The sequence below is a fragment of the Tachypleus tridentatus genome, chromosome 6 (genome assembly GCF_004210375.1).
Source record: "Tachypleus tridentatus isolate NWPU-2018 chromosome 6, ASM421037v1, whole genome shotgun sequence".
Lineage (NCBI taxonomy): Eukaryota > Metazoa > Arthropoda > Merostomata > Xiphosura > Limulidae > Tachypleus > Tachypleus tridentatus.
In genome coordinates this window covers 63,967,254-63,985,831 of record NC_134830.1, presented here as the reverse complement: position 1 = coordinate 63,985,831, position 18,578 = coordinate 63,967,254, and the positions used below count along the sequence as shown (strand labels likewise).

Sequence of the window (18,578 nt, the reverse complement as noted above, 5' to 3'; positions counted from 1 at the left end):
ACTCGTAAACATTCTGTGATTTTCGCTTCTGATCCCACGAGATTGGTTGTCATGGCAACATTTACTGACTCGTGTCGACATGGCGAGTCCACTGGTAGCGGAGGAACGTGCAGCAGACTCGAGAGTCCCACGGTGGTTGAAAGCCACATTCTCACGCTAAAGGAGGTCATAAGGATGAGCGCACGTCACTGCTCGAGCTCTTTCCTGTGAACACACTTCAGTGTGATACAAACACCTAGAATTATTGTTAAGACTAACTATAGGTGCTTGCTCGGACGCTGTCACATTCAAGTATAATATATCTATAAATTTTGTTTATAATATCGTCCGTCTGCTGAGGGAAAAGTAACGTTATGCATTGGATTGAAAACTCCCATTGGCTTATTTGGATGTGTTTGGTAACCGAATTTGCAACAGGTACGTCGTAAATTCGTGTTTCTTTATGGATTTTTTGCAATTGTTTATTCCTAAATCATCATAAATATATATATATATGAAATAATTTGATCTGGGTTGTGGCAATGCACGTGGCTTAGTCGTTTTCCAAGAATACTGTATGCAAAATTACATAACGCAGTAAAATTACGATAATAAACTACACTTGTACATCGATAGTTTATCAAGCTTGGATATAGTCACGGCTTAGCGAAAACCTCAGGTGCTTTTAGAAATATGAAATTATTCTGATGTAATTTAAAGGGAACAACAACTAATTAAAGCAGTTTTTCGTGGTAATAGACATTGCAAATCGTCTAGATATTTTAGAGCTTAACTAAAGAAAGTTGTTCTTTATTTTAAGACCATATATGTAGTCTATGTAATACCTATTTTACCGGTATTCTTGTATTTAGAGTTTACACGCAAAGCTACTCCGAGGGCTCTGTGTGACTCACTTAACCAACAGTCGACAATTCGACTGTTGTGACCTGAGATACAAAGGAAAGCGAGTAGATAATCAACTAGACTTATATAAACTTACACTTTCTACTACAACATCTACTATAGAAAAAATAGAACTCTAGCCTTTCATCCTGCCAAATACCTTGCCATTGTGTGAGTATTAACTACACACTCGAATAAGTTGGTTAACAAACCATGAAAGGAGTTTGTAAGCAACTGACAAAAGGATAACCACATGTGTTTAACACTTGAATAATTATATAAGAAGGTTGATGGTGCGTTAGACTTGACTGAATTTCCAAAGACTAAGCATAGAGCAGGAAATTATAGTCATTATATCTACACAAGAAACAAGAGAAAAGTATAGTTTCATTTCATTTACAAATTCAAAGTTAAAATTTAGCAAAACAAAGCGATCATTCAACATACATAAATTAAAACTTTAAAAAATACAAAATAAATAAACAATGAAATGGAACTCTCACGACATGCTTTGATCAGATTCCATAAACAGTACTAACATATTAGCCTCTATATGGATGTATAGACTCCAGGTAGTATATAAACGAATGAGAAAGTCTTGTTTACAGTTGACATAATTTTTTATGACTTAAATCGCAGAATCTTCAAAAAATTTTGTTACATGTTGAATAACAAAATATTTTACTTTTTAAATTTTTATGTTATTTTGAGAAGGTGTAGAAAGAGAATCGTCAGTTACTTATTCATTGTTCCTATATTTAGTGTTATTCGCTTTGCATAAGCAACAGTCGTGGAATTGAACTTTGTGACCAAAAGAAATTTATTTTACTAAAATGAAAGCTTAAATTATAGCTAAATAATACAGAAATGTTTAGCATATTAAGTTCGATTTATTTTATGCCACTTAAGCTAATCGAAACTAATCATATAAATGTTTAACCACATATTTTTTTTTTATATGAACGAAGCGTTTTATAGAAACGAAGCTAATGCTAGAAATTATTAAGAGCAATGTTTTACAGAAACGAAGCCATTCCTAGAAATGGTTAACCACTGTTTTATGCGAAGGAAGCTAATCCTATAAATGATTAACAACAGTTATTTATAGGAATGAAGCTACTCTTAGAAATTATTAACAAGAGCATTTTATAGAAAAGAAGCTAATCTTATAAGTAATTAACCACAGTGTTTTATAAGAAGGAAGCTAATACTAGAAATGATTAAAAACAATGTCTTATAACAACAAAGCTATTCTTATAAATGAGTAACCACATCGTTTGATACATTTGTTTTCAGTGTATTTGCATGCAACCGTATCGCAAGTATGTTTCACGTAAGGTCTACCCTTCACCCTACCAACCAAATGTCTGCATAGCGCCATTGTTTCCAGGTAGTGGCATAGGAAAGAGGCCGAGGCCCCAGTTTTCAATGTGTCTCAGTAAAAATGCATAAGAATTAGAAAAGAAAAGCAAGAGTATTCATAACATGTAATCCAGAACCTAAGAGCTTCAGTAATTAGTACTCCTGTGATTCACATTTCCTCGCTTCGCTCAGTGAAATAAAACTTGCATCCCTCGCTTTTAATTTGCCTCCTACATCTCTACAAGATCACTTGAAGCAATAACAGCATAGCCCAACTAGTAAACAAAAATTTCAGTAATCCAATTTTTTTTGGCTAGATACCTGCAAAATGTATTATATATTTTTATTTTGGGTAGTTTCTTATGATAGGAAACATTTTTTGACTTTGTAATTTAGTTGCTATCATGATTGATGATATATAAACTTCAATGTTATTTAATTGTATCTTATGTACATGTTAAAAGTTCAGTAAACATTTACAAAAACACACACAAAAATGCATTACACATGTTCAAAAACAAACAAAGAAAAGCGTTGTTGTGTGATGGACGAGTTCACTATATTTTGTAATATGTTCTTTGTGAAGAAAAGTCTGTCTTCATAATTAATTATTTATTTTTTTAGCCGCGGCATAGTGGCTCATAAGATAGCTCTGCGTTTTTAGCCGCGGCATAGTGGCTCATAAGATGGCTCTGCGTTTTTAGTCGCGGCTGAACGGCTCATTGAAAGGCTCTGAATCCTTTCGTTTTTTTGTTGTTGTTTTAAGTTTAGGCTGGTAGGGATCCTGATAAGTAATAAAATCGAATCGGCTATACGCGCGCTCCACGCTGGCGCACAAAGATATAGCTAATAAGAAGAGATACAAAGGTTATAAAGATTAATTTACTCTAATTCTGCCTGTTCAGGATTTCTTTTTCCTTTGCACAGTAAAAAGTACAAGTTTGGTGTAATAAATATAAGAAACACAGGTATTTGCAGAAGACACTGAGAAGGCAGGGCTCCATTGACAAAAAGGGCACTTTTCAAGCAAAGTTAGGGAATAAGATGTTTTAGGTTGTTGTTGTTGGAAGTGGAGTGTAAAATGACATTATGGTAACTATGGGTTGCCCTGATATACGTAGGTTAGAAAATTGTAAGAGGCAAACATGTCCTCTTTTATTACTATTTAATTTTTCCACTTTTACGATCTGAAATTAAACAGTAAATTCCCGTGTTTCATTAATTTCAAAGCTGAAATCTTTTTTTCTTCTTCTAAGTAATGTTCAGCAACCAAAACGTGGCATCAGGTGTATCTTTTTGTAGCCGTTGTAAATTTTTTTGTTAGAAAAAAAGAGCACTTTGGGGGCATGGTGGCAATAATGCAGGAGCTATGAGACCTTCCCCAACCACTTTCCGGCACACATTACTGGAGGGAAGAACTGTAACAGAAAAGTAATGTCTCAAAACAAATATCCTAAAATTAATTCAGAAGAATATCTCTTAACCCACAGTCCCTGAATTTCATTTAACACCTTTAGAAAAAAAATAGGAATGGGACACTGGCCGATTAAATGAGCATAATAATCCCATAGTTAACTAAATCTTCTTTAAGTATAGAAGAATAAAGCACAGATTTCTTAATAAAAATATAAAAGACATTGCATTCTTCCAGATGACACGAATGAGGGTAGTAGTTTAATGAATTCATTTTTGAACAGTTTCTAAGCCTGTGTGTTATACTTTCTTGACACGTAGAGCTATATGTTATTTAACAATCCTTTAGCCCACCCAGTGATTTGTCTGCGGACTTATACTCCTCGAAAACGAATTTCGATGCTCGTAATAGGCAGAGCACAGATAGCCCTTTGTTTAGCTTTTTACATAACAACAAAACAAACTAACTATTAGAATAAAGACAAGTAATAAGGTTGGAATTTTTAAAATGGCGACTTTTCGAAAAGACGCTTTCTGATTTTTAAGTCACGATTTTCTAACGATGTATTTGTTTTGTTTAGTTTGATTTTTTGGTCTATGTCATCGAATATATATATATATATACTAGAAAAGATCCACAAAACGTGTGCTGTCAAATTGGATTTTTTATTGCAACAGTATTTCTTTTAAACACCTACTTACTGACTGACAAACGACATATTACGGTAAACTAATATGAGTGATTGAAACATGTGACACCTCCAGGTGGCCTTCGGTTCCCCTTTCAGGGAAATAATAAATGGTATAAAGAAAAATATTAGATTCTCAAACATTTACAAAGGTGATTTCATGCCTTTTAAGTGTGAAGCTCTGATAAGGAGCTACACCAAAAATTGCGACTTTATATGCCACTACGAGGCTGAAGTCACGCATCAATAACGTGATGTCAGGACTGAGACAAGTTCTGGGAAGTTATTGCTGTGGATCTCGAGTTAAAATTGAAATACTGAACCTCGCACCTTCGTCATATGTATGATATATTTCCAGCTTTTTATTCAAACACCACTTACATGACTTCCTCTCAGTTTATAATTTCACACTTATATAGCGGGCCCGGTATGGCCAGGTGGGTTAAGACGTTCGACTCGTAATCTGAGGGTCGCGGGTTCGAATCCCCATCACACCAAATATGCTCGCCCTTTCAGCCGTGGGGGCGTTATAATGTGACGGTCAATCCCACTAGTCGTTGGTAAAAAGAGTAGCCCAAGAGTTGGCTGTGGGTTCTGATGACTAGCTGCCTTCCCTCTAGTCTTACACTGCTAAATTAGGGACGGAGTTTGATATTTGTAGCGCGCAGAGCAGAGAGAAATCGTTGCACTTAAACACAAATAAACATTTGGTATACATAAACATGTTTTATCATAAAGGTTTAGCTGTACTTACATTGAATAACATTAAAATATTCATCCTACTTTAGTGTGTCCTGATCCAGTTTACCAATATCCATTGCTAGTTTTCTCTAGAGTAGAGTACAATAACTGTATGCAAATCAGACATTTTACACGTTGCAGTAAACGTTCACTCACATAATGGCTTTTATTTTTTTAGTTTTTAAAACATGAATTACTTGAATTTGACTTTATACTTTTATAACACAACTTTAAGACATAAAAATGCCGAGTAAAGATTCGAGAGAGCGATTACTTTTCGTACGAACAAACCACCAGACGTCATGAAACCACATTCGTTATCTTTGTTGTTATTGGTTTAAGATCAGTTGCCTTAGGTGGTACTTTTTTTGACATATTGGCCCAAAATGCCGGGGAAAAACGTAATAATCAATCCACGATAGTTAGCTATCTTTCAAGCTCAACGGGTACCAATAACAATTATTACCTTTCTCTCGAACGTATGAAGTATCAATACATAATTATTACATTTGTTTCAGCCTTAGCAGCTTTACACGTTGAATAATTAATTATTACTGTTATTTTTTTCTTACATTCCGAAAATCAGCTTATAGATTTTTGGCTGCTGATCACGAAAATCGCTTCAAAATTTGCCCATCACGTACCGTTTCATCGAAATCTTCAGCTTTGCTACAATGGAAAAACGATATCAGGGCAACTGGAATCCGTCAATGCTTGCTGACTGCTGTTGAACATTGCAACGTGATGCACCGGACATTGAATAGAAACGAAAATCAGGAGCAAAACACTTTTAATTATGTTGAACTTAATAGCGTATTAGAAACATAAATGCAATTAAATACGTTATTGCCGGTAAACAGTTAACCGTCTATTTCTCAGAGTTCCTAAGTGATGAAGCAAAACCAAAACTATATTTGTGCATACCCACCAGGTACCTGTCACAATCAGCAAAAACATTTCAGGAAGCAAAACTTTTCAACACAATTGTTGTGCAGTGTAATTTTTTCAAGGAATTTTCTGATACTTCAAATGTTTTACGGATGATTGATATATAATACCAAAAAACTACAATACTGCTCGTAAAAATCAATATTTTGTCAATTTTAATTTCATAAAAGCCTAATGATAAAACAGTCGTTATTATAGTTTAAATTACAATTCATCGTTGTTTCCTTTCACTTGTGGTTAAATTAAATTTTCACCTGGTGTGCAGTAAAATCTGGAACTAGAATATGAGGGAAAACATACATATCTTTCTTTAAACGTTTTCCTATATATAATTTAAAAGTCGCTTATTACAAACTATAGCCTTTGCTTAAATAGAATAAGTTAGGATAAATGTTATGTCACAATTCTCTATGTCTTTGTATGTAATGTTAATATCAATAAACACTGCAGATGATTCAGACCGTTAGACTAGTTCACACTTAATCTGTGCCACACTCAACTTTGTTAATAATATAGCAACAAACTTCCCGCATAATTGTGCAAAGTACATCTACCTTCACCTTGAGTCTTTGCATTTCAAAGTGGTTCGAAGTACACGTATACAATATTTATCACCCGTTTTGTAGTGATGTTCTTTTTAAATTTGAAACCTATAATTGGAAAATTTTGTTTAAAAACTTCAAATTAAATTCAATACTTAAATTCCATTATCATTTGAAGAATCAAACACTGAAATAAATTATTTATTTTTTAATTACTAGCCACTCACTCTAATAAGGGAAGGTACAATTAACAAACAGTTGTAACATTAACACTCTAATTTGTTATAAAGACGAGAATGCACACCCTTAAAAGTTAAAGGTATAAATGGACAAAAGAACTCCATAGGAATAATATAAATGTTAGCGTTTTAGTTATTCATCATCTGTCAATGCCTCATACCCCTTACAGAAATGTATATTATGTCGTTGTTTCAGCAAGCTCTAACTCAATTTTCTGCAGTACGAAACAGTATTTTACGAAATCGAAATACAGTGTTAGTATATGTTCTTTACGCAAGTAGTGCGTGTGCTTTACAACTAGCTGACTTAAGCACAAAATAAATCACAAAAATATGACATCTTCTACGCGAAATATTTATATCGTAAACTTTGATAAACTTTTATCACTTTGTAAAACAGCTTTTGCTACTTGCAAGACTATTTCAATCAAAGTCATCTTTATAAACTTTAATGGGATATTTGCTACTGGTAATGTTCTTCTTATAACACATTCTCTGGCAATCTTCATTTTTTACATCAAATATCGTCCATCTTCACTTATTTGACGTCGGTGATGTAATAATAACACCAGCCTTCACTTTATTTACGTCTGTGATACAACAATACTGATAATCGTTGATTTCAAAAACTTAGCAATAATCTCTTTTAAATAAGTCCCATGTAATGTTTTGCTACTTGATCAGTTATCATCAACTTTTGATGACATTGTTTTATACGTTATTTTGTGACGGACAACAGCTATAACTGGTTTTGTGGCTTTACCCTACATTTTTCACTACTTGTGTCTTAACGTATTATTCCCTTGTCCGAAGACACAACATAAGAACTTACAACTTCTGCGTCTTTCCTTATTTTTTGCATCAGTTTTTTTTTTTCCTGTATCTTGTTATATCCATATTGTACCAGCCTCTTTGACATAAAATTATCCTAGGATTTCATTTTATCCATATTTTCTGATATTTTATTTTTTTCTGCCAAAGCAGGTTTTATTTGGTTTGTTTTGAATTTCGCGCAAAGCTACACGAGGACTATCTGCGCAAGCCGTCCCTAACTTATCAGTGCAAGAACAGGGGGAAGGTAGCCATTCATCACCACCCACCAATGAATATTGAGATTTACCGTCATATTTTAACACCTCTACAGCTGAAAGGACGAGTATGTTTGGTGTAACGAGGATTCGAACTGTCGACCCTCAAATTGTGAGTAGAGCGTCCTAACCACTTGGCCATGCCGGACATTTTCAAAGAAGAGAACTTCCAGTCTTCTCCGTGTAAGAGGGAATCCTCGCATAGCAGAGGAACTAGGACAGCAATGACTCCAAAATGACGCAACCAAGATAATAAGGATTTGAAACTGATGAAGTCTCGGAAAATTACAGTCGTAGTTCAAAATTAGTTACTTTTTTCGTAAGAAACGTAATGGATCAAACTGTAATCACAGCAGCTCCATTGAAATCACATATCTACCACATTCCTAAAGCAAATCCAAAATACCTTTGTGTTTTTGAACATCTTAACCGTGGAGGCTATATGAAAAATTCATCAAATTATGTGGTTTACGCTTGCAATACAATGCTTATTTAGGAAGCTCAACTTCTATTTTTGGTTGTTTGTATGTTTTCTAGTTTTGAAGAGATGCGTGCGTCAAATGACATTTTTAGGCCTTCTAACAGAACTTGCGGAGTATAATATCTTACATTTATGTGTATATAAATGAGAAAGTCAGACGTTTTCTATGTTGAAAAGTATTTTTGGTGGATAAACTGATTTTGAACCTTTACGCAGGCGATGAGTTTTTTCCAAAAGCACATTATAGAAAAAATAAATAAATTCATTAAATATGGTTTTCGTTTCATGTGAAACTTTTACTTATACTAAGTACTCGTCTATTAATGAATTGTAGATATATCAACTACAGATGAAGTTGTTATGTTCCAAGAGAGAGGTTTGCAAAGTGTTTTTTACTTTTAAGACTGTTTATTGTAATGCTTGATTTTACGCAAACTGGTGTTGTTCTTACTTAACTCAGATAATTAAATGAGAACTATTTCATGCAGTAAAACATGATATGCATACGTTGTGTTACTGAAACAATGCAATCTACTTAATTATTTCAAACTGCCAAACTTCAATTGGGCTGTTACTTTCTACAGTAAGCATAATTTGAGAATACGATGTTTGCAGGCTGCACCTGTTGCACCAGGTCAAAGATTATGGTTACAGAAATTACGTCTGTTTGCCTATCTATATAGCATGGTCTCCAGTCAATAATTATGCTAAAGAAAAGTATTAGAGTTACTTATCTAAAATATGCAAATGATTGTTTATCACAACTAATGGTTGTCACGCAAGGCGTGCGTTGTAAAAAAAAAAAAAAAAAAAGACTTCCGTTGGTGTGCAAAACGCTCACAATTTGTGGTTATGAATGACCGACTGAAAAAGAGGTCGCGCTATATTCTTATATAATAGCTAGTTCATAATAATCTTCTACCTAGACTGAATTTTTTCTTCATTCAAACATAGTTTGGGGCAGGGGATGAGCTGCTCGATATTAATAGTGCACTTCCGGTGTTTATGCGGAGAGATAATTTGAGCTCTGCGTCAAAAGAAATAGAAAGTAAAGAAAAGCAAAACAAAAACAAACGCCAACGGACACGCATAATACCACAGCTTAATATATCATATTTCACAGTCACTCACACCTCCAAACGTAATCCCAATAATTTCAGGACGTTCGAATTTTTTAACGCCCACTCATAGTTACTGAGTTCCTATCAGTCATTTCCTGAAACTCTGAAAATATACTAACAATAATTTTCAAGTAATTTACATGAGAAAAAAATTGTATAATAGTAAACGAAAAAAATATATAAGGAACACTAGTTAAAACAGCAACTTTTTCGCCTACGACCTACACACCTGATCACGTCAGCAGAGTTAGGGTTAAGACGGCTTGGATTATCGCTACAAATTTTTTCCATCTTACTTGACAGGTTTGTGAGTAACCGCTTTTGATATTCTGATAACAATTCATATATATGCAGACTCACATATGTACATCACGCACATACTGAAGTATCTTTTCAACCCAATTCAACCCAACGGATGTCGCTGCATATCAATGAGCAGACATGCGACAGTTTCTAAAGTTAAAGTATATACTTTATACACATATTACATAAAAAGTAACAAAAACAACAGAAGTAAAAGTTATGAATTCTAAAATGTAGTAGGAATCCTGCTACAAAACGCAATGAAACAAGAACTGAAACCACAATCACAAATTTATAAAATTAAATCCATATTTTAACAGCTTTATATACTTAGTATCTGTAAGTCAAAATAAAGATCGGATTTTCTAAGTTTGTGAATGTGCTTTTAATCATCGCAAAAATTATAGCTATCAGGGACATGGCTATACTGAAAATCTAATGATGTCGTATCACCTCCTGACCCGGCATAGCCAGGTGGTTAAGACACTCAACTCATAATCCGACAGTCGTGGGTTCGAATTCCCATCACTCTAAACATGCTCGCCCTTTCCACCGTAGGGCCGTTATAATGTTATGGCCTAATCCCACTATTCGTTGGCAAAATAGTAGCTGCTAAATTTGGGACGGATAGCGCAGAGAACCCTCAAGTCGAAATTTGAGCGAAATTCAAAACAAACCAAACTATATCCATTCCATGTACATGTACAAATAAAGAGGGAAAAAAGTTAAATTTTGAATGAAAGTAGGGATTATTGGGTATTCGTGGATTTGGTGTAAGAAGTATTCAAACAAAATAAATACTGCAATAAAAAGTACAAAAACAAGTAACACTAGTTGTGATCCGTATAGCCAAATGAAGCAGCCTAAATTTGCTAACCAGAGTATGAAATAAAAATTATTTTAAAATCAATCTAACTTATATTACTTTACTTGTTTATGTACTTTCCATTACAGTTTATTTTGTTTTCGATGCTTCTTATTATAGAAAAATAATTAACGATCCCTATTTTTCATTAAAATTTTATTTTATTTTTATAACCAAGAACTGCTAGAAGGTGAGTTAACTTAACAACTGATTTGTTCAAACAGTTTTAACTCATTTATGTGTAGAAAGTAGGACTACATTTATGTGTAGAAAGTAGGATTACATTTTCTGAATTGAAATAACCTTATGCAAAATTTCAATTATTTTGATTTTAAGTCTTTCTGAGAATGTTGAATTTAATAACATTTCTTTAAAAGTAAATTTAAATTTTCAATCCTTCAAGATTTCTCGAAAATTAAAATTATCTTTGAATCAGTCTTGTCACATTTAATTAATTTAAAATCGCTTGCAAACAATTATTTTTTAGTAAACAAAAAATGTTTGAACGTTTAATAACAATATCTATAACTGCTTTAAGAATGAAACATTATTTCCTGAACATCAATTTACTCAATAACCTCACAAATAAATCATTTACAATACATTATCTAAAAACCAGCCAGCGGTTGGTACAATAACAAAATACTAGTCATTGTTAACTTAAGAGATGCATTTTAAGCGTAACGTAACGCAATAATTCATCAAAGTTTACGACAAATGGCGAAAAGTATTTGAAACGTACAGACCAGTGATAAAAAAGTGTAGTATAAATAACACAAACATAAATTTAAGCGTTACTGACTCCAAACATTCCTACTAGGTATTTACGTCATCGATATAAACACTTTAATTTTCTGTATGAATATACATCATTGTAGAAAATTTAACGTTTTGATGGGAAACAAATTAACGTTAAGTTTAATGAATAAAGTACTGAATCAAATTTGTGAAGAGAAAAAATAATAATTTAATAATAATTTTAAACATGATAAAAATACATTTTGTTTTATGTCAAAAGATAATCGTGATTCTTATTACGTCTGTGAGGACATTAGTTCCCGTGTAGAAAATAGTCTTTCGAACATAAATACAGTGTATATTTAATTATGACACTGTTAGATGTTGACTAAATTCAATAAAGTTTGTAATACACATATAATGTGGTTTATTTAACAAACGACTACCACGTTTTATTGCTAGGTGAAATATGACAGACTGGAAATGTGCACTGATTCACAAATAATGAACTTTGTCTTTTACCTTCTGAACTTTACTGTGTGCTGTATAACCAATATTCATCATCCATTTTTGATTCTTACTACGGTAACTTGAAACTGTGTTTTAAGGCACGGCATAGCGGATCATAGACCAGCTTTAAGCTTGTTTTGTTGTTGTTTTCAAGTATAAATTTTTGGCTCATAGCTCCGATTTGAGATCTAATCACATTTTTGGACTCAGGAAGTCAAACCCTTTAGAGAGACGTATTTGACCACGCCCAACATCTGATAGATTAATTCACTCTTATCCTGCCTAAAAGAATTTCAAGAACCGAGACTAGTGAGGATTCAACTTTTGTTCTTTTCAGTAATCCTTGTTCCACAGTATCATCAAGGCCCTTATTTTACTGAAGAACCGCCAAGCCACGTGGACTACCAAAATACTTTAGGAACAGTTATACACTGCGCTGCTGGAGGTACGCCAAAACCTTCAATTAAATGGACTAAACAGGACGGAAGTGATATTGTTGACGTATCGGGATTACGTCAGAGTCGGTCCGACGGATCTCTAGTGTTTCCACCTTTTCGGTCCCAGGATTACAAACAAGAGGTGTCGAGTACTTTCTACAGATGTGTAGCCAGCAACTCTGTAGGTTCTATCGTCAGTAGAGACGTTCAAGTCAGGGCAGGTGAGTGTAATGTTTATTAATTTACAAAATTGATTTTTTTTACACACCTAGATTATGAAAGTCAAAAACTTATAAACACCTCAATCATACATATATTATTTTCTATTCAACAGTGAATTGTTATTATAGTTTAGCATAAAATGAAACATAAAAAATCTGTATTTTTTAAGTTAGTTTTTCAAAAATATTAAATTATTTAGTTACTATAGTTTTGGTTGAAATGATTTTTTGGTGTGAGATCTTTAATATTCGTCTCCATAGTAATTTGTATCACGGCATAAATTTCTGAACTGGTTATAAGGGCGAATTTTGTTGTACCACGAAGCAACCCTTAATAAAATAGTAACTTGTTGCTTATTCGTACGTTTGTGGTAAGAACATCATAAATAACAACAACATTGCATTTTCGTTATAAAAACAAAATATATAATAATAGTAAGCATGTTTTTTAACAACGACATTGTATATTGAATAATGATGTTTTTAGATGATGAATCAATTTACAAAACATTAGAATATATAAATTTTAATTTTTAAACTCAAACAGTGGAAAATGGTTTGATTTTTAATGTCCTGTATTTTCAGTAACTAGTATTATTTAAAGTAATGAGCATGGTTCAAACCCGCGATTCCACTTGTAAATTTGATGGTTGTTTGGGTTTGATTTTCATTTCTTTAAAATATGTTGTAAGTTTACAAAATGGCGTCTTAACGCGCGTGTACAAAGTTGCGTACAACAGATGCGTTAGAATACGAAGTGTTTGGCTTGTACAGGGTGTTCGGAAAGTCACTGTGCACTTATATATTTATTAACAGACATGTTTCAATATAGAATACAGGAGGTAAATATGAATGACAATTATAAACAATGTAGAAAGTGATCCCCGTTGGCATCAATACAGGCTTGGATCCTTCTTATTTTGTTTCTAAACATCGCTATCAGTTGCTGGCTTGAAATAGACTAAATAAAATATGATTACAAAACTGCACAGTGACTTTCGGAACACCCTGTATTTTCTAACAGTCTTACGTAACAATATTAGTTCTCTGACTAGTATTTCCTTACTTCTTTATGCCAGTTTAACTTTGTATAGACCTAAACTTAAATGATTTATCTAAATTGGACATTTCAACATAAAACTTTGGGTCTTTTCTGATATATGAATATTGCAATACTAAATATGCCTGTGCATTATGAAACGATATTTTTTATATTATTACTGCACTAAGCTAACTATCATTCGCATTAAGTTGAACTAAACCTAATTTTTAGGGCCCAGATGTGAAGTCGAAAGGTTCGATATGTCACTAAATACGCTTATACTCAAAGCTGTTAAACGTTATAATAGTGACATAAAACCCGATAATCTGTTAAGAGTAGCTAAATAAGTGGCGGATGCTGCTGACAGGTTTCCCCTTTTCTTTCGCTGGCAGTGAGCAGCTGTACCTAAACCTTAATGTCTCTGGCCAGACCATACGTACCAGAACACCGTACGAGGTTCTTTTCAGTTTGAAAACATCAAATACCCAGTATTTATAATAAGTATTTCATTAATCGCTCGTGATATGATTGACAGTTTCAAAATAATACATAAAGCAGCCAAACCAAACTGTTTGGTTTACTTAAATTTGTATGATATCAATGCATTTTGGTCCAGCATGGCCAGATAATTATGGTACTTGATTTGCAATCAAACATGTTCATCCTTTCAGAAGTGCAGGTATTATAATGTTACACTCAATCCCACTATTCGTTGGTAAAATAATACCCCAAGAGTTGGCGACGGGTGGTGATGAACAGCTGCCTATTCTCTTGTCTTTCACTGCTAAGTTGTGGATGGCTAGCACAGATAACCCTCGTGCCAAATTCAAAACAAACCCAATACACTTAGAAGTTGCATGAAATGTATGGGTGTTTGTATATATATTCATACTTCCTTTTACAATTGTCTATATAATACTGAAATAATTTTAAGTAATAAGGAAAAGCTAAAGTGACAGCCTATAAATAAATAATAAATATAAACTACAACGTATGGATCGAAACATATTGCATTACACCTTAAATCTAATGTGCTCAGTTTAATTTTCAATAACCTGGAGTTAATATGAACTGTGAAATAATGTAAGCCATTTAAGTGTTTGTTTGTTTTTGTTGTTTTTTTTAACTGCATTCGTCAAGCAAAACTGAATAATAGAAATCAATTCTTCTCTAGTATTTGTACAGACAAGTTTTTTAAAGTCTATCTATTTGGCAACTTTGATACCTTAGGTCGTTGAAACAAAAGGATCGAAACAAGTCTTGGCGAACAGATTTATATCTGTTGTTTTATGGAATATGCTCTGAGTTTCTAATATATTTTTCAGGCACAAATCGTGATGAACGAATTTATACTCATTGCTTTTGGAAATATGTTCTGTGTTTTTAATATATTTTTCAGGCACCTTAAATTCAATCAAGAGTCCTGCTTTGTCACAAAGTTAAGTGTGAAATAAATGAATTTCAAACTAACTAATTTTGGAGTTATGGATATAAACATTCAACTGCTACCCCCTTCCTGCAGAATTCTCTTGTCGATCATCGATTTGCTGTGTTCATTTCGCAACCCAAAAGTCGATAAACCACTGTTTCACGTTGGAAACAACAGCACGCCTTAACACTTTCATCATTGCTGGGTAGAGAAAAAGGGTGTTAGCAAGGCTAGTGGCTATATGGCACGTAATTAATTAGCATGTGCATGAAGTTGATCTGCTAGGAAGAAGACATACAAAGGTTGGTTACTGCTCTTGAATGGCACAGCTTCTACCTACCTTGACAGCTGTTGTACAACTTTAATCAAATTTCACGCAATTACGAAATAGCATATGCTGAAGTTAGGTAGCAATACTCACCGTATTTATGGCAAATTCATGTAAATATTCATGCCTTATATTATTAAACATGTCTAAGAATATTCTATGATTACTTTTTCTGGAATATATAAAGATAAAACATTGCGATTTAACTTGAACCAATATAATTCCTTAATGGCGACTGCATAAACAAATCGCATCCAAAGTAAATTACATTGAACAATATCTTAAGTTACGTTTCACATGTAATGAAATGACAAAAAGTGCCCTCCCCCTAAAATGTTGTTAATTTGTTATATCTTTTATTAGATAACAGAAAAAGATGTAAAATTATATATTTTTAGAATGCACTCAACAAGATATGTTCAAATATGATCTCAAATACTAATTTTAAAAATATATTCATAAATACCTGAACTTTTAATAATTTTAGTTTCATATACTCATAAGTATTATGCACCTGCTGTAGTTTCTTAGATCTTATTCCAATCATGCTACAAAATGATCAAACAAGTTTCTCTGCATTTATGGAATCGTTAAAATATATCTTAGAAATAAGATAACAGATTGAATGATCAGATCAATCACCAGATATCAATCGATTAACAATTTATGGACTGAGTTAAACCAATTAATGAAAGATCACAAGATAAACATGGAAGATGAAGTTTTTGAAGTGCTCCAAGAAGGATGACAATCAATCACTCAGGAATATCTACTCAAATTCATTGAAAACATGTGACACTAATGTGAAACACTACTGAAATGTGAGGGAATGACAGCTAAATATTAACTTTTAAAACTAGTTTGTGTTATTTTGAGTTTCATTTTCACATTCGATTATTGTAGACAAACTTATTTGGCATTTTGTACACTAATTCTAATAAGATCTAAGAAACTACAGCACGACACCTATTGTGATAAAATGTAACTAAAATCATAAGTTCAGGTAGTTACTGAAGCCATTGTTAAAATTAATATTCGAGATCATATTTGAACAGATCTCATCAAGTGTGTTCAAAAAACATAGTTTTACGCATTTCCCTGTTATCCAATAAAAGATATAACAAATTAACAACAATTTTAAAATGTGTACTTTTTGTCCACTCTTTGTATATATATATAGTTAATCATAAATTGTAGATTGTGAAGGTTTTAATGTACGTACTTATTGTCGGACAGAAAAAAACGAGATTAACATAAGGTTAGGCTAACAATCTATTTTGTTCCAATACATGTATTGTGAATATGTATCTTACGTCTCTTATTCTCGCTTTAACAAATTCAAGTCAAATAATAATAAAAAAACATTTTCAACTGTTTAACATTGCTGGATAATATAAATTCGAAACATATATTACAGTTTAAACCAGCGTGTGTTTAACTATTTACAGTCCCAATTAAAGTGATTCAATTATGCTCACGAATATATGCTTGGGTTTTTCATTACAATGCCATACACATCATTAATATTATCGAATATGCAAATTTCTCTTATAATTTACAGCTCTGTTCAGTCGTTTTCGGTGCATTTTAAATTGAGTTAGAATTGTAAATATAAACTCATGATAAACCACGGAATAAAATAAAACTTTATTTTGTGTCTCATTTCCTTTATTGGTATAAGTTTCATCGCAAAAATTCTGAATTATCAAATATGATAGCATTTCAAATTACAAATTAACATATTATCTCACGACAATTGAAAAGTGCGTGAAGGTGTTTCCAGTTTATCTTTTTCTGAGAATACGATGATAATTTTCGGTTATGAATATTCTTGATAGAACCCATAATTCTAAATTTAATTAGTAAGCTACCAAATCTCAACTGCTGTATCTTTAACTTTTGATTTCAGAGATTTTAAAGACGAAATTTTGCTGGAACGTTACTTTTAATATTTCTGTCATTCAACCACTTGAAACCAGCACTTCCGATAAATGAAAAACTAATTCTGCACATTAAAAACCATCGGCACAGCTTAAAAGACCTATCAGATTCTAACCTTTAAGAATATTTGAAGAGAAACTTGGATGCTATAACTTCCTTCTTTAAAGCAATGGTTTGGTCAGTACCTTGTTTTAATTTTCACTTTTAAAAATCAAAAAATCACCTTTGGCAGACTGAATGACAGAAAACGAGATTATACACTAAATAATCTGTTTCAGAAGTAATAACCTTTAACATCAGCATGAAAAAGATGCAGTTTTAAATTCTAAGAGTGATGTCAAAGTGTCGTGTATCAGGCCATTTGTTGGCTCAACGGTAAGTTTACCAGCTTACAGCGCTAAAATCTTGGGTTCGATTGTCCGAGATGGACACAGCATACAGCCCAATGTGGTTTTGAGTTAAAACAAATCAACTCAAATCATGTATCTGATCATGTGTAACAACAACTGAATTGTTCTCAAACGAATTGTTCATTACAATATAAAAGTTCAATTTCATCCAAAAAACCTTAAGACTTTGCATCGTCTGTTCATCTTGTTCATATTATTTAGTTTTTTCTTATGCATTATATAGCTTAGAAGCATCATTTTCCGAACTGGATTTTACAAAATAAATGTACTGTTATAGGTTAATTGGAGTTCGTATTTCAGTTGCAAAAGAGTACATTTCTAGAAAACTATGTATTAATATTTATGAAAGTAAGATATCTGATGATCTATCATGTGATCTAAAATGCAAATGATATGTTAATCAGTCTATACTCGTAAATAATTATTTTCTAGAAGTGGATTTCATCTTCACAGTTTTTGGCGTTTCCGTATAATATGGTCATCATAGCCAGCAAAGTGAAACTGTCATCATTATTGAACTCTTAAACTTAGAGTGTAATTGACCACTCCTCTGGAAAAGCTATTTCCATGGCATCATTTGTATTTAGAGTTTACCAAGATCATTTCATGGATGCTCGATGGGAAACTAATCCTTTGACCATGTTATTTGGTCAATTTCATTTTTTCTTCTTTAAGAAACGTATCAATCAGCATAATTATATCATACATTAGATGAAACAATGGCTTGATACACCAGCATCATAGAGCTATAGAAAGGATCATATGGTGCGGTCTCTGTAATATCTAACATTAATGATATTATTTCACAGTTTATTGATTCGGGTATGTTCTCCAGTGATTATCCTGCC

General features: G+C 32.7%; 1 protein-coding gene across 3 annotated transcripts in view; it reads left to right on the top strand.

Annotated features, from left to right (window-relative positions):
* The first annotated feature begins 214 nt into the window (after positions 1-214).
* Positions 215-18,578, top strand: part of LOC143252689 (cell adhesion molecule Dscam1-like) — a 125,489-nt gene continuing 107,125 nt past the window's right edge. For all 3 annotated transcript variants that reach the window (XM_076505221.1, XM_076505222.1, XM_076505220.1), the window contains exons 1-2: positions 215-417; positions 12,260-12,580. In XM_076505221.1, coding sequence (XP_076361336.1) covers positions 354-417; positions 12,260-12,580 — 385 coding nt within the window. In that variant the 5' untranslated portion in view covers positions 215-353. The remainder of the gene's footprint in view (positions 418-12,259; positions 12,581-18,578) is intronic.